Source organism: Salmo salar, chromosome ssa28 (assembly GCF_905237065.1).
Source record: "Salmo salar chromosome ssa28, Ssal_v3.1, whole genome shotgun sequence".
NCBI lineage: Eukaryota > Metazoa > Chordata > Actinopteri > Salmoniformes > Salmonidae > Salmo > Salmo salar.
In genome coordinates this window covers 19,778,535-19,799,674 of record NC_059469.1, presented here as the reverse complement: position 1 = coordinate 19,799,674, position 21,140 = coordinate 19,778,535, and the positions used below count along the sequence as shown (strand labels likewise).

The following is a 21,140-nucleotide window of genomic DNA, read 5'->3' as shown; positions in this document are numbered from 1 at the left end:
TAAAAAGCCTGTATGCCACTGGTTGAGAGAAATTGTCATTGTTTTGGGGCAGAATTATGTGAGTTTTTATGTTTTGTTGGAGGTTGGTCAGTTTAGCTTAGAAAATGCCGCCCTCGTCAATCTGCCACCATTGGCAGCCGCCTAATCCTGCCTAATGAGCGGGCCGGCCCTGATCTGTACCATCTAGACATCTCTCACAATTATTCTGGTCTCAGTTGAGGCGGTTATTTGTCATGTGGGTTTGTATGGTTGAGCAAGAGCTCTACATATTGCATCACCAACACACACATCACTGCAATATGAAACAATCCCAGAAAAGTGGCCTGAAAATGTCAGTCATTAAGCAGGGCCAGCTTCTGGCTGAGAGAATAGAGCAGGCTGTCAGCCTAACAGAAAGTTTGAGTGACTGGTAAAGACTCCAGATGATTGGCCTAATGGCTCATAGCTGTGACTGCAAGTGAAAGCATAAGGGGCTTTCCATATCAACGTTTAATTTCATATTTCAATTTCAACTGCATAAACTCTCCCTGTTCAAGTACATTTTCACAATATTGACTGTATTCGGATTCTGTTAATACAGTTGACATAATTACACTATCCAGTACTGAGCCATAGTTATTCAGTCAATCAAGCATTAATTTGTAATAAATATGTATTTACAAATATCACAAAGGAAAAGAGTTCCAGACACAAAACCCTAACAAATCCATTCCAATGTAACAAACACAAAACCCAGATTGTATAACAAATATTCTTTATTTTCCAAAGGTATCAAACTACACACAAACAGATCTTTGTTCTGACATTACACTGAATGCGAGCTGTTATTTCACCACAACCCCATCCCCTACAGAGCCCTGAACATAGATCATGGAACCTCCATGTTTGCTGGAAGTCATAGCATGGAAACTCAAGAGTATATATAGTACACCATGTGATGTGCACTGTAACAAAGATACTCATTTGAAGAAATGCATCATTGTGAAATGCATTTGTGTTGAGAAAATAATTCACACAATACTGAGAAACTGGTCATTGGAAGAAGTTTGAAAATTCTATGATGCTATATGAAGAAGCCAACATTCAAAATGATCTAGAAAAAGACAACTGTCCAAAGGTACGTTCACCACTGTCCACTAACACTTCCCGCATACCCACATCACATCCAAAGAACCATCCTATTTAAAGCATTTATGTCACATTTCAATTTCACCCATCTCCCTGTATTTTCCTTCTCAAGAAATAACTAGTACTTCATAACGAGAAGATAAATTGCTGTACATTATTATTGTTTCCGTATATTCATGGTGTATGTGATGATAAACATTTAACTGACTGTTGATGCAACATGGTCTAAGTGATCCAGTGAAACATGAACTTCTCCATTCTCTCTTGTCTTCCATCATAATTCACTTTCAGAGGTCCATCACACATCCACAGGTGACCCATCCAGGTCATCTAAGGAGGTTAACATGATCATGCAGGTAACTATCGTTTACCCCAAGGTTAAGTTTGGCATTCTACTGGAAGAGCTATTAACAAGGCTTGAAACACAATATCACAGAAAAAAGTGACGGTTAACATTTTGAAATTCAAATAATGTCATATCTATAGGCCTACCTAAATCAGAACAGGGTATTTACAGAGACAGACATCCCATACACATCCCAGTGATATGGAATATAGGTATTGACAACCTTTTTTCAATCAGTTCCAAGATGATGGTGCCGTTAAGCTGGCTCGGGACAGTAAACACGCTCTTTCCAGGGTATTGGTTGCAGAAAGATACTAAATGACTTGATTGGCTCATTGTCATTAATAACAGCTACCAGAGTATGGTAGTTAAGATCAGTTAACATTGACTCAGCTGCAGTCAGCCCTCTATTATCTCTGTATTATTTTGGCCTAGTCGTCTGGGGATGTTTCTGCCTGTGGTGTTTTATTTAAGGAAATCTGAATACCCAGGTTTGTATTATTTTGCTGACGTCACCCTATTCTCTCCAAATTGTCTGAACTTCCCGGGAATCTGGTAACCAGGAGTGTCTAATAGTTTGATCCATGACCTATTTAACCCATCACTTCTATCATGATTCCAATGCACACATAACCAAACAAAAAGAGCATTGCATAGGCCATTAAATCAGATATAATATTTTTTCTATCATGATTTAAATCAAACATGATACCACAACAGACATTGTAAAACCCCAGAGTAATGGAAACTGTGCAGAATAGAGGGATGGGCAAAGTCAACTGATAACAACAGGGGTACACATTAAATGTGCTGTCCATCAGACCTGTTCTTTATTCAGTGTAATCTAAATATCCAAAACTGCTTCTTCATCTACAATTAATGATGCACTATAGTCCATAGGTCTGGTTGCTGTACAGTTCTCAGTTGGACATTAATACAGTAAATAAAAGATTGCAGTGAATATACATATAATTCATGGTTCACAGTAAAGATATATTGCATTGAAATGTTATGTTGAAAACCTTGATTTCATTTTTGGAGAAGATCATCATTCATTGCTATAATATAATGCTTAACATTGCACTTCAAAACGAATAAACAACCCAAAAGAGTATTAGTACATCATTTGTGTGACTCTTGGCAAAAGTTAAAAAGACTTCCAAGAATTTAACAAAGAAATGTTGACTCACTTATATTGTGTACAACGTGGACAGTAAACGACTGATAGACAAACGAGTCGTATTAGGTTGACATTCTGTATGAAATTTAAAATAAAATATTGCTCTTCTACTTTTAAACTCCTAGAATAGACATTAAAACGCAATTTCTCCCCTCCTCACAGTAGACCTAAACATACCTTCCGACACATAAATCAAACAGTGGACATGTTACACATGCATTTGAAGCCCATAAGGAGCCCTTTAAATGTTGCCATGGCGGTATTTATTTACGACTCCTCGGGTGGTGTTATGGTCAAGTTAACCAAAGCTCAACAGGTCCAGTTAGAATTCCAGCACATAGCTAGAGACTGATCCTCATGTGAGCTTGGACAGAACCCATGTCCTAATGTAAATACCAGTTAGAAATTCTGAAAAACAGTGTTTGAGTGGTTTGTACATTAGACGACAAGCTAAACAAGAACCAGAACGAAAACAATGAAAGTTACACAGTACTCTCCTCGAATTATCTGATTACAGCACTGTATTTTTCTTTTAACATAGGAACTACTAAATCAAAGGGACGGTAAATCCCACGTCGGGAAGTTGACTCAATGTCATATGCCAAATGAATCTGAGTTTACATACACTTACCATGGGAAAGGTCAGAGTAAACCAGGTCAATAAAACAACAACATAGACCCTCCTAGTTATCAAGAGGTTTGATCTTTCACAGTTGTCTATCGGAAGCTGTGTGTCCTTCAGGATCATGAATATAAGACAGGGGAAAGTCAATGAGTAGTCTTATCAAACCGCACTTTGAGGGAAGTCAGATCTGTCTCCATTGCAGTTCACGTTGGTAAAGCAAAAATAGCACAAGGTCAGTGAGGCCTAACCTTCACATATCTCAGATACTCCAGACCAGACCTTCGCCCATATTCCCGTCGCTGTTTTCCTTACTGCCCTGAAGTCTTTTAACGTGCTGACATGGAACCAAAATTGGCACCCATGCGTTCCTACTGTCGCACGTGCAGACAGAGGCTAGGCCACACAACAGTACTTCTTCCAGCACGACCGAGAAAGCTTCTTCATCTTGTCTGGAGTCCGTTTTTTCAGTCGATGCTGCTGCTGACTGTCGGAGTGCTGGATGCTGGCCACGATGGCTGCGTCAAACACCTCTTTGAGATTCTTCTGGGTGAGTGAGGAGCACTCCATGTATGACACGGCCCTCATGTCCTCGGCACACTGCTGGGCCTCCTGGGGCTCCACTGGCCTTTCTTTGTACTTTGCTAGCTCGATCAGAACCTTGACGTCCTCCCGCAGGTCCGACTGGGTGCCCACCAGAACCACCGGTGCCTGCGGGCAGTGCTGGCGAATCTCCGGCACCCATTTCTCTGTGACATTCTGGAAAGAAGAGGGGCTGACAACACTGAAGCACAGCAGGAAGATGTCTGCGTTGGTGTAGCAAAGCGGACGCAGTTTGTCAAATTCATCCTGCAGGGAGAGGAGAGGGGGGTTCATGACATGACCTGATAACTAGTAGAACCAAGAATGGCCATGCTCAACACAATATTCCTCCTTGTGAAAATGTATTTGAGTGCAGGAATGGAAAGGGCATAGCCATAACTAAGAGAAGGAAAATCCTGCTCTCATTGGCTAAGATGTCACCATGTGCATGGCTGTAACTAGTGGCGCCTCTGCCTCATGACATAGTCTCTCTGGCAGGCAGGAAAACACAATCCGTGTCCACAGCCTGACAACACATAACACTTCTATCAGTTTCTGTTTGAGTGAAAGTGTTCTGTTTACATGCCATAGTGCTTCTGACTGGGGACAGCACTTTCAGCATAGCCTATAGTTGATTTTAATCTCCTCCAATGTTGGTGACTGACATGCCATTGTGTAATGTATTGTTGAAGGCACTGTTTATTCCGACCAGCATATCTTGAATGCTAAATCAAAAAAACTGCCAATAGCTAAATTGGAGAAGAGAGGGAGCATTGTTAAATTGCTATAACATGTCTATTATAGATTAAAATAATGACATGCACTATAGTCCACACTTTAGACTCCCAAAAGGAATTTGTGATGACGATCATGCAGCTAGATTATGTGAAAGAGACCAAGTGTGATGAGGCTGTTGAGAGGGTACAGGAGCAAAACATTTATGATTTGCAGTTGGCATAGCCAACCACTACCCCGCTGCCAAACTCTAAGTATAAGTATAGAGATATGTAATTTTCACCAGCTAAAGAGATGGAGTGGTGACATAATTTATATCATGTATTAGTGGCAGCACAGCATTGCAGGGGATTTACAGCGGTAAGCATCTAACCCGTGGGCCATTGCACTGACGCCAATATGGGTGCTTATCTTCGCTAATGTGTGTTTAGTCCTTTTATCTGGCAAGCGTATTACGCAACATTCAGATTACATTTGCATATCTCCAAAACATCTAGTTCTACTGTGATTTCAACGGGAGGAAAGATAACCATGGCATTCCACTGAGATTATATTTTGCTGTTTATTGACAAAGCATGCGTTCCCCGCTCTCTCACACTTTCATCTGTTTCTCTGATACACCCAGCTTGTGTGTACCCATTGCTTCCTGGAAGAGATTTTAATAGTGTATTTCCATCCTCAGGAACCCAATGAGATCAACAACATCAACAGTGAGGGACACTGTAGAAGGTATTCAGGAAATCTTCTGCATGTTTAGTATGCTAAATACATGGACTCTGTGATGAAAAGGGGAGCTGGGTGACATCGAGCTAATTAATATAATTTGATTAATTGGCTCAACCATTATCTCACATTTGCATGGGGGGGGGGGGCTGGTGCTTCTGGGGCATGTGCTTTCACAATTATTATTTTGGGCTGTCACATGAAAGCTAATTATTCATGGCATGCAAGCACAAATGTCATCTTGATTATTTGTCAATGTATGCTAAGTTTAACTCTGTAATAGGCCTAACAAAGTTATAACTACTATATTGTTTGCATTGTCTCCAAACACCTTGCAAACGATATTGCTTGCATTGTCTTGGTGTCTAATGAAAAGCCTATCCTCTCAGAGCCTCTCTGCTCGCGTTCCAAAGAGACGAATCAGAACCCGATGAACTCACAGAGCACAGCCTGTGTCTAGACAGAACCGCTCTAGATCTCTCTTAGTCTGCTTTCCAGGGCTGTTTTCCACTGTTGACTCTCTCCAGCCTGCTCTGCTCCTCAGAAACAGACCCATCTCGCGTTTCCTCTGACCAGCCCCAGCTGTGCCGAAGCTTACGTTTCCTTTCCAGGCTCAGATTCAATTCATTACAATTATAAGGTTTCCTATCTGTAATCCCCCCAAGCCGGTAACCCCCTCCCGTGTGGGGGAGACAGCGTTTATCTGAGTAACCTCATTTTTGGTGCAGAATCACGACTGCACAAAAACACTGCTGGAGCACATCAATTTAGACAGATCACTTCACTCCCCTACATTAGTAGACTACATTTGACCTCATTCTGTACATCTACTAGTCTAGTAATGCATAGGGGTTAGAACAAGTTATAGAAATTCTAGGAACAGCAAAAAGGCCAACTTGTTTGTTTTTAACCAATCCTTCACACTTCCAGGATAGTTGAGATAATATCAAACTGTCGTATATGTGCATTTTAATTACAAACCTGGCCAGCTGTGTCACAAAGCTGCAGTTTTACTGGCTTGCCATCAACTGCTACGACCGCTGAAAAAAAAAAATTCTCCATTTAATCAGCCAATATAACAAAGAAATTAGTAACCAAAATGCCATTATATACTGTTACGGACTGAATAGTGTTGTAATGGACAAACTATTGAGTATAATAATTACCATAGTCTTCCTGTTGCCGCCAATGTATGGCAGAAGACAATTGGCAACATTTTTACTAAAGCTGAATAGAAATGTTTTGTCAGTCTGAGTTCAAAATATACACTGGGTGTACAAAATATTAAGAACACCTCCTTCAAGAAATACTGACCAGGTGAATCCAGGTGAAAGCTATGATCCCTTATTGATGTCACCTGTTAAATCCACTTCAATCAGTGTAGATGAAAAGGAGGAAACAGGTTAAATAAGGATTTTTAAGCCTTGAAACATTGTGTATGTATTGCCATTCAAAGGCTGAATGAGAAAGACAAAAGATTTAAGTGCCTTTGAACTGGGTATGGTAGTAGGGGCCAGGCACACCGGTTTGAGTGTGTAAAGAACTGCAAGTTGCTGCTGGGTTTTTCACACTCAACTGTTTTTTTTGTGTGTATAAGAATAGTCTACCACCAGAAAGACATCCAGCCAACTCGACACAACTGTGGGAAGCATTAGAGTCAACATGGGCCAGCATCCCTGTGGAACGCTATTCTGAGGGCAAAAGTCGGTGCAACTCAATATCGGAAAGGTGTTCCTAATGTTTTGTACACTCAGTGTAGTCTACTCACGAATTCACATAAATGGACCGTTAAAACCGCACGATAAAAACAAGAACTTGCATAGCCCAAAAATACCAATAATTAGTCCTAATAGCCGATTTATTTTTAAAAAGGCACATATTTGTCAAGTTACCTGCAAAATTATCAAAAGCAGTTGGGACATATTCAGTTGGATATCCATTTGTGGTGTAGCTGACAATCAAGCTCGTTTTCCCAACTGCCCCGTCACCGACAAGCACACACTTCACTTTGCGCTCTACGCCACCGGACCGACACTTGGAGCCCGAAAACGACTCTCTGCTCCGAACCCTCCGAGGGGGAACCGGTGGGACCGCCGCTGACACTGCTACAGGTTTATATTCTCCATCGCCCTGGGGAGGCATCGCCTTGTGGTATCGCCAATGGAACCGTCCAGCGACCAGTTAATCCAAGTTTTGCCAAACTATTCGTTTCCTAAATCTGACATCAACTGGAATTTCACAAGAACTGTTCCTTATCTTCTGTAGTGTTTCCATGGCTGGAAAAAGTGTAGCCTTTCTATAAAGACGAAGCAGACGACTTGATGTCAATCCCCCACTGTGCATAAATGAATTCCCCAAGCAATAAATTCTATAGGAGAAAATGTTTCCAACCCGTATGATGTTAAGTTCCTTTCCTGAATCTTTTCCACCGTTTATTTTGCACTCAACCTCCTCAAAAAAAGCACAGCCCCCTACTCGTGAGCAGCATGACATCAGGAAACACCACTGAGTCAGAAAAAAATGTGCACCATTGACCAATAGCAATAAGCAAGCTTGCCCCCACCCCAAACTAAAATAAATAAATACGCTAGAAACATACAACAAATACATAATTTGAAAGACTTCGTCTGTTAAATGGTTTATAATACTCTTCTATTCATGGTTAAGTTTTAACCGGCGAAATTGTTACATGTGTTGGAAACAATTGTTACATTTGTATCCCTCAGCCTGTTTGATCTCACCAAGGAGTTACAACACAAACATGTGGTTACAATGTACCACTTCTCTCCGATGATACGGCTGCGCGATACAGTAGCTCAAATCTGCTACCTGGTGGACTTTGACTGGAAATACTATATATTGATTGACGACGTTAGAGACAAAGATGTAGCGTCATGTCAGCAGCATTAGTGTTCTGTCAGCAACATTAAGACTTCCGGTTTTCAGATTTTGCCTTCCAAATAAAAGTATACGTTAAAATGCTATGTGTTGTTAACAAATCAATCGTTTTTGCAGCTTTGCATAGCGCATGATGTTAAAATGTTATAATTTTGTAACTACACCGGGGAAAATTCTAAACTAAAGACAATTAGTGCTTTATATAAGATACATAATATAAGGTGGAGCATATTGAGAATGGTTAAAGCTTAAATAAATTAATGTAAAGAACATCATATTCTACAGATCCTATTAATCTAGCACTAAAGTCTATATTTGGCGTTATTTCTTGGATGACTATGGTCTAAATACCCAGTAGCCCTTTCTACTCCACCCATTCCATTGGTCCAAATGCAATACACTGTAGGCCTATAAATTACATATTGTCTTATAGAGAAAAAACTATTCTGTTCACCACAGTAAAAGTATTTTAGGGAATACTCAGTAGGGTCTGTAGAATGTATATATGGTGTCATTTCATGGGGCTCTGAATAATAAGGAGTGTTGATGGCCTTTTACTCCACCCACTCCATTGGCCACAATGCGAATCACTTTACATAGAATAAATATTGGCTTATAAAGCAAAAACTATTCTGGGTACTGCAGTAAAAGTACTGTAGGGAATACTCAGTAGGGTCTGTAGAATGTATACAATGGCCAGCAACACTTTGTATTATTTTATATATTTTTTCTCTATTAGCCAAAATGTAATTTATAGGCATACCAGTGTATTGCACTACAACCAATGGAATGGGTTGAGTAGAAAGGGCTACTGGTTATTTAGACCACAGTCATCCAAGAAGTAACAACATGTAGATTGTAGTGCTAGATCAATAGGGTCTGTAGAATATTAAGTTCATTACATTCATTTACTTAAGCTCCAACATTTATTTTTATTTCACCTTTATTTAACCAGGTAGGCTAGTTGAGAACAAGTTCTCATTTACAACTGTGACCTGGCCAAGATAATGCAAAGCAGTGCAACAAAAACAAGAACACAGAGTTACACATGCGATAAACAAATGTACAGTCAATAACACAATATAAATATCTATATACAGTGTGTGCAAATGTAGTAAGATTAGGGAGGTAAGGCAATAAATAGGCCATAGTGGCAAAATAATTACAATTTAGCATTAACACTGGAGTGATGGATGTGCAGATGATGATGTGAAAGTAGAGATACTGGGGTGCAAAAGAGCAACAACCAAAATATAACAATATGGATACCCGGACCAGGTCGATTAGAAAGGCCTGCTCACTGAAGTGTTTAGGGAGCGTTTGACAGTGATGAGGGGTGGTCGTTTGACTGCAGAGCCAATACGGACGCAGGCAATGAGACAGTGATCGCTGAGATCCTGGTTGATCAGGATGATATCTGGGGTGCAAAAGAGCAACAAAAAAATAACAATATGGGGATGAGGTAGTTGGGTGGGCTATTTACAGATGGGCTGTGTACAGGTGTAGTGATCAGTAAGCTGCTCTGACAGCTGATGCTTAAAGTTAGTGAGGGAGATATGAGTCTCCAACTTCAGTGACTTCTGCAATTCGTTCCAGTCATTGGCAGCAAAGAACTGGAAGAAAAGACGGCCAAAGGAGGTGTTGGCTTTGGGGATGACCAGTGAAATATACCTGCTGGAGCGCGTGCTAAGGGTGGGTGCTGCTATGGTGACCAGTGAGCAGAGATAAGGCGGAGCTTTACCTAGCAAAGACTTACAGATGACCTGGAGCCACTGGGTTTGGCGATTAATATCCTGTTATGGATAGGGGGCAGTATTTTCACGGCCGGATAAAAAACGTACCCGATTTAATCTGATTATTACTCCTGCCCAGAAACTAGAATAGCATTGGATAGAAAACACTCCAAAGTTTCTAAAACTGTTTGAATGGTGTCTGTGAGTATAACAGAACTCATTTGGTAGGCCAAAACCTGAGAAGATTCCTTACAGGAAGTGCCCTCTCTGACCATTTCTTGGCCTTCTACACTCTCTTTATTGAAAACTGAGGATCTCTGCTGTAACGTGACACTTCCTACGGCTCCCAAAGGCTCTCAGAAGGCGGAAAAATGCTGAATGATGCCTTTGCAGGCCCAGGCTGAAAAACAGTAGCGCATTTGGATAGTGGTCGATCAGAGAACAATGAGACTGAGGCGCGTGCACGAGGCGACACCATGTTTTTATTTTTTCATCTTTGAACGAAAACAGGGTTTCCCGGTCGGAATATTATCGCTTTTTTACGAGAAAAATCGCATAAAAATTTATTTTAAACAGCGGTTGACATGCTTCGAAGTACGGTAATGGAATATTTAGATTTTTTTTGTCACGTAACCCTTCGTCACCCTTCGGATAGTGTCTTGAACGCACAACAAAACGCCGCTATTTGGATATAACTATGGATTACTTGGAACCAAACCAACATTTGTTATTGAAGTAGAAGTCCCGGGAGTGCATTCTGACGAAGAATAGCAAAGGTAATCCAATTTTTCTTATAGTAAATCTGACATTGGTGAGGGCTAAACTTGGTGGGTGTCTAAATAGCTAGCCCGTGATGGCGAGCTATCTACTCAGAATATTGCAAAATGTGCTTTCACCGAAAAGCTATTTTAAAATCGGACATAGCGATTGCATAAAGGAGTTCTGTATCTATAATTCTTAAAATAATTGTTATGTTTTTTGTGAACGTTTATCGTGAGTAATTTAGTAAATTCACCGGAAGTTTCGGTGGGTATGCTAGTTCTGAACGTCACATGCTAATGTAAAAAGCAGTTTTTTGATATAAATATGAACTTGATTGAACAAAACATGCATGTATTGTATAACATAATGTCCTAGGAGTGTCATCTGATGAAGATCATTAAAGGTTAGTGCTGCATTTAGCTGTGGTTTTGTTTTTTGTGACATTATATGCTAGCTTGAAAAATGGGTGTCTGATTATTTCTGGCTGGGTACTCTGCTGACGTAATCTAATGTTTTGCTTTCGCTGTAAAGCCTTTTTGAAATCGGACAGTGTGGTTAGATAAAGGAGAGTCTTGTCTTTAAAATGGTGTAAAATAGTCATATGTTTGAAAAATTGAAGTTTTCGGATTTTCGAGGACTTTGTATTTCACGCCACGCCCATCATTGGATATTGGAGCAGGTGTTCCGCTAGCGGAACGTCTAGATGTAAGAGGATATGTAGCGAGGACCAGCCAATGAGAGCATACAGGTCGCAGTGGTGGGTAGTATATGGGGCTTTAGTGACAAAATGGATGGCACTGTGATATACTACATCCAATTTGTTGAGTAGAGTGTTGGAGGCTATTTTTTAGATGACATCGCCGAAGTCAAGGATCGGTAGGATAGTCAGTTTTATAAGGGTATGTTTGGCAGCATGAGTGAAGGAGGCTTTTTTTGCGAAATAGGAAGATGATTCTAGATTTACATTTGGATTGGAGATGCTTAATCTGAGTCTGGAAGGAGAGTTCACAGTCTAGCCAGACACCTAGGCATTTATAGTTGTCTACATATTCTAAGTAAGAACCCTCCAGAGGAGTGATGCTATTCGGGTGGGCGGGTGCGGGCAGCGATCGATTAAAGAGCATGCACTTAGTTTTACTAGCATTTAAGAGCAGTTGGAGGCCACGGAAGGAGTGTTGTATGGTGTTGAAGCTCGTTTGGAGGTTTGTTAACACAGTGTCCAAAGAAGGGCCAGATGTATACAGAATGGTGTCGTCTGCGTAGAGGTGGATCAAAGAATCACCAGCAGCAAGAGCGACATCATTGATATATACAGAGAAAAGAGTCGGCCCGAGAATTGAACCCTGTGGCACCCACATAGAGACTGCCAGAGGTCTGGACAACAGGCCCTCCGATTTGACACACTGAATATCAGAGAAGTAGTTAGTGAACCAGGCGAGGCAGTCATTAGAGAAACCAAGGCTGTTAAGTCTGCCGATAAGAATACAGTTATTGACAGAGTCGAAAGCTTTGGCCAGGTTGATGAAGACGGCTGCACAGTACTGTCTTTTATTGATGGCGGTTATGATATCGTTTAGGACCTTGAGTGTGGCTGAGGTGCACCCGTGACCAGCTCGGAAACCAGATTGCTTGGCGGAGAAGATACGATGGGATTCGAAATGGTTGGTGATCTGTTTGTTCACTTGGCATTCGAAGACTTTAGAAGGGCAGGGCAGGATGGATATAGGTCTGTAACAGTTTGGGTCTAGAGTGTCTCCCCCGTTGAAGAGGGGGATGACTGCGGCCACTTTCCAATCTTTAGGAATCTCAGACGATACGAAGGAGAGGTTGAACAGACTAGTAATAGGGGTTGCAACAATGGCGGCGGATCATTTTAGGAAGAGAGGGTCCAGATTGTCTAGCCCAGCAGATTTTTGGGATCCAGATTTTGTAGCTCTTTCAGAACATCAGCTGTCTGGATTTGGGTGAAGGAGAAGCGGGGGGTTAACGTGAGCGTAGTGAAATGCTTGTGCTTCTAGTTCCGAACATGCAGTAATATTTAACAAGTAATCTAACAATTTCACAACTACCTTATACACACACACACAAATGTAAAGGAATGAATAAGAATATGTACAGTTGAAGTCGGAAGTTTACATACACTTAGGATGGAGTCATTAAAACTTGTTTTTCAACCACTCCACAAATTTCTTGTTAACAAACTATAGTTTTGCCAAGTTGGTTAGGACATCTACTTTGTGCATGACACAAGTCATTTTTGCAACAATTGTTTACAGACAGATTATTTCACTTATAATTCACTGTATCACAATTCCAGTGGGTCAGACGTTTACATACACTAAGTTGACTATGCCTTTAAACAGCTTGGAAAATTCCAGAAAATCATGTCATGGCTTTAGAAGGTTCTGATAGGCTAATTGACATCACTTGAGTCAATTGGAGGTGTATCTATGGATGCATTTCAAGGCCTACCTTCAAACTCAGTGCCTCTTTGCTTGACATCATGGGAAAATCAAAAGAAATCAGCCAAGCCCTCAGCAAAATAATTGTAGACCTCCGCAAATCTGGTTCATCCTTGGGAGCAATTTCCAAACACCTGAAGGTACCACATTCATCTGTACAAACAATAGTACGCAAGTATAAACACCATGGGACCCCACAGCCCTCAAACCGCTCAGGAAGGAGACGCATTCTGTCTCCTAGAGATGAACGCACTTTGGTGCGAAAAGTGCAAATCAATCCCAGAACAACAGCAAAGTACCTTGTGAAGATGCTGGAGGAAACAGTTACAAAAGTATCTATATCCACAGTAAAACAAGTCCTATATCGACATAACCTGAAAGGCCGCACAGCAAGGAAGAAGCCACTGCTCCAAAACCACCATAAAAAAGTCAGACTACGCTATGCAACTGCATATAGGGACAAAGATCATACTTTTTGGAGAAATGTCTGATGAAACAAAAATAGAACTGTTTGGCCATAATGACCATCGTTATGTTTGGAGGAAAAAGGGGGATGCTTGCAAGCCGAAGAACACCATCCCAACCTGTGAAGCACGGGGGTGGCAGCATCATGTTTTGGGGGTGCTTTGCTGCAAGAGGGACTTGTGCACTTCACAAAATAGATGGCATCATGAGGCAGGAAAATTATGTGGATATATTGAAGCAACATCTCAAGAAATCAGTCAGGAAGTTAAAGCTTGGTCGCAAATGAGTCTTCAAAATGGACAATGACCCCAAGCATACTTCCAAAGTTGTGGAAAAATGGCTTAAGGACAAGAAAGTCAAGGTATTGGAGTGGCCATCACAAAGCCCTGACCTCAATCCTATAGAAAATGTGTGGGCAGAACTGAAAAAGTGTGGGCGAGCAAAGAGGCCTGATTCAGTTACATCAGCTCTGTCAGTAGGAATGGGCCAAAATTCACCCAACTTATTGTGGGAAGCTTGTGGAAAGTTACCAGAAACGTTTGACCAAAGTTAAAAAATTTCAAGGCAATGCTACCAAATACACTGCTCAAAAAAATAAAGGGAACACTTAAACAACACAATGTAACTCCAAGTCAATCACACTTCTGTGAAATCAAACTGTCCACTTAGGAAGCAACACTGATTGACAATAAATTTCACATGCTGTTGTGCAAATGGAATAGACAACAGGTGGAAATTATAGGCAATTAGCAAGATACCCCCAATAAAGGAGTGGTTCTGCAGGTGGGGACCACAGACCACTTCTCAGTTCCTATGCTTCCTGGCTGATGTTTTGGTCACTTTTGAATGCTGGCGGTGCTTTCACTCTAGTGGTAGCATGAGTCTACAACCCACACAAGTGGCTCAGGTAGTGCAGCTCATCCAGGATGGCACATCAATGCGAGCTGTGGCAAGAAGGTTTGCTGTGTCTGTCAGCGTAGTGTCCAGAGCATGGAAGCGCTACCAGGAGACAGGCCAGTACATCAGGAGACGTGGAGGAGGCCGTAGGAGGGCAACAACCCAGCAGCAGGACCGCTACCTCCGCCTTTGTGCAAGGAGGAGCAGGAGGAGCACTGCCAGAGCCCTGCAAAATGACCTCCAGCAGGCCACAAATGTGCATGTGTCTGGTCAAACGGTCAGAAACAGACTCCATGAGGGTGGTATGAGGGCCCGACGTCCACAGGTGGGGGTTGTGCTTACAGCCCAACACCGTGCAGGACGTTTGGCATTTGCCAGAGAACACCAAGATTGGCAAATTCGCCACTGGCGCCCTGTGCTCTTCACAGATGAAAGCAGGTTCACACTGAGCACGTGACAGACGTGACAGAGTCTGGAGACGCCGTGGAGAACGTTCTGCTGCCTGCAACATCCTCCAGCATGACCGGTTTGGCGGTGGGTCAGTCATGGTGTGGGGTGGCATTTCTTTGGGGGGCCGCTCAGCCCTCCATGTGCCTGCCAGAAGTAGCCTGACTGCCATTAGGTACCGAGATGAGATCCTCAGACCCCTTGTGAGACCATATGCTGGTGCGGTTGGCCCTGGGTTCCTCCTAATGCAAGACAATGCTAGACCTCATGTGGCTGGAGTGTGTCAGCAGTTCCTGCAAGAGGAAGGCATTGATGCTATGGACTGGCCCGCCCGTTCCCCAGACCTGAATCCAATTGAGCACATCTGGGACATCATGTCCCGCTCCATCCACCAACGCCACGTTGCACCACAGACTGTCCAGGAGTTGGCGGATGCTTTAGTCCAGGTCTGGGAGGAGATCCCTCAGGAGACCATCCGCCACCTCATCAGGAGCATGCCCAGGCATTGTAGGGAGGTCATACAGGCACGTGGAGGCCACACACACTACTGAGCCTCATTTTGACTTGTTTTAAGGACATTACATCAAAGTTGGATCAGCCTGTAGTGTGGTTTTCCACTTTAATTTTGAGTGTGACTCCAAATCCAGACCTCCATGGGTTGATAAATTGGATTTCCATTGATTATTTTTGTGTGATTTTGTTGTCAGCACATTCAACTATGTAAAGAAAAAATAATTTAATAAGATTATTTCTTTCATTCAGATCTAGGATGTGTTGTTTAAGTGTTCCCTTTATTTTTTTGAGCAGTATACTAATTGAGTGCATGTAAACTTCTGACCCACTGGGAATGTGATGAAAGAAATAAAAGCTGAAATAAATCCTTCTCTCTACTATTATTCTGATATTTCACATTCTTAAAAATAAAGTGGTGATCCCAACTGACCTAAGACAGGGAATTTTACTAGGATAAAATGTCAGGAATTGTGAAAAACTGAGTTTAAATGTATTTGGCTAAGGTGTATGTAAACTTCCGACTTCAACTGCACATATAAATATATGGATGAGCGATGGCCATGTGGCATAGGCAAGATGCAGTAGATGGTATAGAGTTCAGTATATACATATGAGATGAGTCATGTAAGGTATGTAAACATTATATAAAGTGGCATTGTTTAAATTCACTAGTGATACATTTATTACATCCAATTTTTTATTATTAACGTGGCTAGAGATTTGAGTCAGTATGTTGGCAGCAGCCACTCAATGTTCGTGATGGCTGTTTAACAGTCTGACGGCCTTGAGATAGAAGCTGTTTTTCAGTCTCTCGGTCCCAGCTTTGATGCACCTGTGCTGACCTCGCCTTCTGGATGGTAGCGGGGTGAACAGGCAGTGGCTCAGGTGTTTGTTGTCCTTGATGATCTTTTTGGCCTTCCTGTGACATTGGGTGGTATAGGTGTCCTGGAGGGCAGGTAGAAGAACTTAAAACTTTCCACCTTCTCCACTACTGTCCCGTTGATGTGGATAGGGGAGTGCTCCCTCTGCTGTTTTCTGAAGTCCACGATCATCTCCTTTGTTTTGTTGACGTTGAGTGTGAGGTTATTTTCCTGACACCACACTCCGAGGGCCCTCACCTCCTTCCTGTAGGCCGTCTCGTCATTGTTGGTAATCAAGCCTACCACTGTAGTGTCGTCTGCAAACTTGATGATTGTGTTGGAGGTGTGCATGGCCACGCTGTCATGGGTGAACAGGGAGTACAGGAGAGGGCTGAGATCGCACCCTTGTGGGGCCCCAGTGTTGAGGATCAGTGGGGTGGAGATGTTGTTTCCTACCCTCACCACCTGGGGGCGTCCCGTCAAAGTCCAGGACCCAGTTGCACAGGACGGGGTTGAGACCCAGGGTCTCGAGCTTAATGACGAGTTTTGAGGGTACTATGGTGTTAAATGCTGAGCTGTAATCAATGAATAGCATTCTTACATAGGTATTCCTCTTGTCCAGATGTGTTAGGGCAGTGTGCAGTGTGATTGCGATGTCTGTGGACCTATTGGGGCTGTAAGCAAATTGGAGTGGGTCTCGGGTGTCAGGTAGGGTGGAGGTGATATGATCCTTGACTAATCTCTCAAAGCACTTTGTGATGACGGAAGTGTGTGCTACGGGGCGATAGTCGTTTAGCTCAGTTACATTAGCTTTCTTGGGAACAGGAACAATGCTGGCCCTCTTGAAGCATGTGGTATCAGCAGACTGGGATAGGGATTGATTGAATATGTCCGTAAACACACCAGCCAGCTGGTCTGCGCATGCTCTGAGGACGCAGCTAGGGATGCCGCCTGGGCCAGCAGCCCTGCGAGGGTTAACACGTTTAAATGTTTTACTCACGTTGGCCGCAGTGAAGGAGAGCCCGCAGGTTTTGGTAGCGGGCCGTGTCAGTGGCACTGTATTGTCCTCAAGGCGAGCAAAGAAGTTGTTTAATTTGTCTGGGAGCAAGACGTCAGGTTGGTTTTCTTTTTGTAATCCGTGATTGACTGTAGACCCTGCCATATACGTCTCGTGTCTGAGTCGTTGAATTGCGACTACTTTGTCTCTATACTGACGTTTAGCTTGTTTGATTGCCATGCGGAGGGAATAGCTACACTGTTTGTATTCAGTCATGTTTCTGGTCGCCTTGCCATGATTAAAAGCAGTGGTTCGCGCTTTCAGTTTTGCGCAAATGCTACCATCAATCCACGGTTTCTGGTTGCGGAAGGTTTTAATAGTCACCGTGGGTACAACATCACCGATGCACTTGCTAATAAACTCGCTCACCGAATCAGTGTATACATCAATGTTGTTGTCTAAGGCTATCCGGAACATATCCCAGTCCACGTGATCGAAGCAGTCTTGAAGCGTGGAATCAGATTGGTCGGACCAGCGTTGAATAGACCTGAGCACAGGCGTTTCCTGTTTTAGTTTCTGTCTATAGGCTGGGAGCAACAAAATGGAGTCGTGGTCAGATTTGCCGAAAGGGGGGCGAGGGAGGGCTTTGTATGCATCGTGGAAGTTAGAGTAGCAATGATCCAAAACGCTGCCAGCCCAGGTCACGCATTCGATATGCTGATAAAATGTAGGGAGCCTTGTTTTCAGATTAGCTTTGTTAAAATCCCCAGCTACAATAAATGCAGCCTCAGAATATATGGTTTCCAGTTTACATAGAGTCCAATGAAGTTCTTTCAGGGCGGTCAAGGTGTCTGCTTGGGGGGGAGGGGATATACAGTCGTGGCCAAAAGTTTTGAGAATGACACAAATATTAATTTTCACAAAGTCTGCTGCCTCAGTTTGTATGATGGCAATTTGCATATACTCCAGAATATTATGAATAGTGATCAGATGAATTGCAATTCATTGCAAAGTCCCTCTTTGCCATGCAAATGAACTGAATCCCCCAAAAACATTTCCACTGCATTTCAGCCCTGCCACAAAAGGACCAGCTGACATCACGTCAGTGATTCTCTCGTTAACACGTGTGAGTGTTGATGAGGACAAGGCTGGAGATCACTCTGCCATGCTGATTGAGTTCGAATAACAGACTGGAAGCTTCAAAAGGAGGGTGGTGCTTGGAATCACTGTTCTTCCTCTGTCAACCATGGTTACCTGCAAGGAAACACGTGCCGTCATCATTGCTTTGCACAAAAAGGGCTTCACAGGCAAGGATATTGCTGCCAGTAAGATTGCACCTAAATCAACCATTTATCAGATCATCAAGAACATCAAGGAGAGCGGTTCAATTATTGTGAAAAAGGCTTCAGGGCGCCCAAGAAAGTCCAGCAAGCGCCAGGACCGTCTCCTAACGTTGATTCAGCTGCGGGATCGGGGCACCACCAGTACAGAGCTTCTTCAGGAATGGCAGCAGGCAGGTGTGAGTGCATCTGCACACATAGTTTTGCGAAGACTTTTGGAGGATGGCCTGGTGTCAAGAAGGGCAGACTGATATTCTGCAAAAGGTACAGGGATTGGACTGCTGAGGACTGGGGTAAAGTCATTTTTTCTGATGAATCCCCTTTCCGATTGTTTGGGGCATCTGAAAAAAAGCTTGTCCGGAGAAGACAAGGTGAGCGCTACCATCAGTCCTGTGTCATGCCAACAGTAAAGCATCCTGAGACCATTCATGGGTGGGGTTGCTTCTCAGCCAAGGGAGTGGGCTCACTCACAATTTTGCCTAAGAACACAGCCATGAATAAAGAATGGTACCAACACATCCTTCGAGAGCAACTTCTCCCAACCATCCAGGAACAGTTTGGTGACAAACAATGCCTTTTCCAGCATGATGGAGCACCTTGCCATAAGGCAAAAGTGATAACTAAGTGGCTCGGGGAACAAAACATTGATATTTTGGGTCCATGGCCAGGAAACTCCAAAGACCTTAATCCCATTGAGAACTTCTGGTCAATCGTCAAGAGGCGGGTGGACAAACAAAACCCCACAAATTCGGACAAATTCCAAGCATTGATTATGCAAGAATGGGCTGCCATCAGTCAGGATGTGGCCCAGAACTTAATTGACAGCATGCCAGGGCAGATTGCAGAGGTCTTGAAAAAGAAGGGTCAGCACTGCAAATATTGACTCTTTGCATCAACTTCATGTAATTGTCAATAAAAGCCTTTGACACTTATGAAATGCTTGTAATTATACTTCAGTATTCCATAGTAACATCTGAAAAAAATATCTAAAGACACTGAAGCAGTAAACTTTGTGAAAATTTATATTTGTGTCAATCTCAAAACTTTTGGCTATGACTGTACATGGCCGTGATTATAATCAAAGAGAATTATCTTGGTAGATAATGCGGTCAGCATTTGATTGTAAGGAATTCTAGGTCAGGTGAACAAAAGTTCTTGAGCTCCGGTATGCTGTTATCATCACACCACGACTCATTAATCATAAGGCATACACCCCCGCCCTTCTTCTTACCAGAGAGATGTTTGTTTCTGTCTACGTGATGCGTGAAGAAACTGGGTGGCTGTACCGATTGATAACATATCCCGAGTGAGCAATGTTTCCGTGAAACAGAGAATGTTAGAATCTCTGATGTCTCTCTGGAAGGCAACCCTTGCTCGGATTTCGTCTACCTTGTTGTCAAGAAACTGGACATTGGCGAGTAGTATACTCGGGAGCGATGTGCCCGTCTACGGTGCCTGACCAGAAGGCAGCTCCGTCTGTGGCGCCGTTGTTTTGGGTCGCCTACTGGGATCCGATCCATTGTCCTGGGTGGTGGTCCAAACAGAGGATCCGCTTCGGGAAAGTCGTATTCCTGGTCGTAATGTTGGTAAGTTGACGTTGCTCTTATATCCAATAGTTCTTCCCGGCTGTATGTAATAAGACTCAAGATTTCCTGGGGTAACAATGTAAGAAATAATACATGAAAAACAAAAATTCTGCATCGTTTCCTAAGAACGCGAAGCGAGGCAACCATCTCTGTCGGCGCCATAGTTGAGTGAACCAAGGGCTATATCTGTTCTTAGTTCAATTTATTTTGAAAGGGGCATGCTTATTTAAGATGGTAAGGAAAGCACTTTTAAAGACAACCAAGCATCCTTTACTGACGGGATGAGGTCAATATCCTTCCAGGATACCCGGGCCAGGTTGATTAGAAAGGCCTGCTCGCAGAAATGTTTTAGAGAGCTTTGACAGTGATGAGGTGTGGTCATTTTATCACGGACCCATAACAGACGCAGGCAATGAGGCAGTGATCGCTGAAATCCTGGTTGAAAACAGCAGAGGTGTATTTAGAGGGCAAGTTGGTCAGGATGATATCTATGAGGGTGTCCATGTTTACGGATTTGGGGTTGTACCTGGTAGGTTCCTTGATAATTTGTGTGAGATTGAGGGCTTCTAGTTTAGATTGTAGGCTGGCCGGGGTGTTAAGCATATCCCAATTTAGGTCACCTAGCAGTACAAACTCTGACAATAGATGGGGGGCAATCAATTCACATATGGTGTCCAGGGCACAGCTGGGACCTGAGGGGGGTCTATAACAAGCGGCAACAGTGAGGGACTTATTTCTGGAGAGATGGATCTTTAAAAGTAGAAGCTCGAACTGTTTGGGCATAGACCTGGATAGTATGCCAGAACTCTGCAGGCTCTCTACAGTATATTGCAATTCCTCCCCCTTTAGCAGTTCTGTCTTGAC

General features: G+C 42.9%; 1 protein-coding gene across 1 annotated transcript; it reads right to left on the bottom strand.

Moving 5' to 3' along the window:
• Window positions 1-737: 737 nt before the first annotated feature.
• On the bottom strand, window positions 738-7,838 carry LOC106589655 (rho-related GTP-binding protein RhoU). The gene is made up of 3 exons (XM_014179896.2): window positions 7,209-7,838; window positions 6,298-6,356; window positions 738-4,125 (listed from the first exon to the last, which is right to left on the bottom strand). The coding sequence occupies exons 1-3, from the start codon at window positions 7,456-7,458 to the stop codon at window positions 3,673-3,675; spliced, it is 762 nt and encodes a 253-aa protein (XP_014035371.1). The 5' UTR covers window positions 7,459-7,838; the 3' UTR covers window positions 738-3,672.
• Between the last annotated feature and the right edge of the window lie 13,302 nt (window positions 7,839-21,140).

What these genes read in the sequence shown, in the direction of transcription:
- LOC106589655 (XM_014179896.2), bottom strand. Translation starts at nt 7,458, where the DNA reads ATGCCTCCCCAGGGCGATGGAGAATATAAACCTGTAGCAGTGTCAGCG. An exon ending in TGCTTTTGATAATTTTGCAG is followed by an intron (nt 6,357 to 7,208) that starts GTAACTTGACAA and finishes TTTTTTTTTCAG; the next exon opens with CGGTCGTAGCAGTTGATGGC. An exon ending in TTTGTGACACAGCTGGCCAG is followed by an intron (nt 4,126 to 6,297) that starts GTTTGTAATTAA and finishes CTCTCCCTGCAG; the next exon opens with GATGAATTTGACAAACTGCG.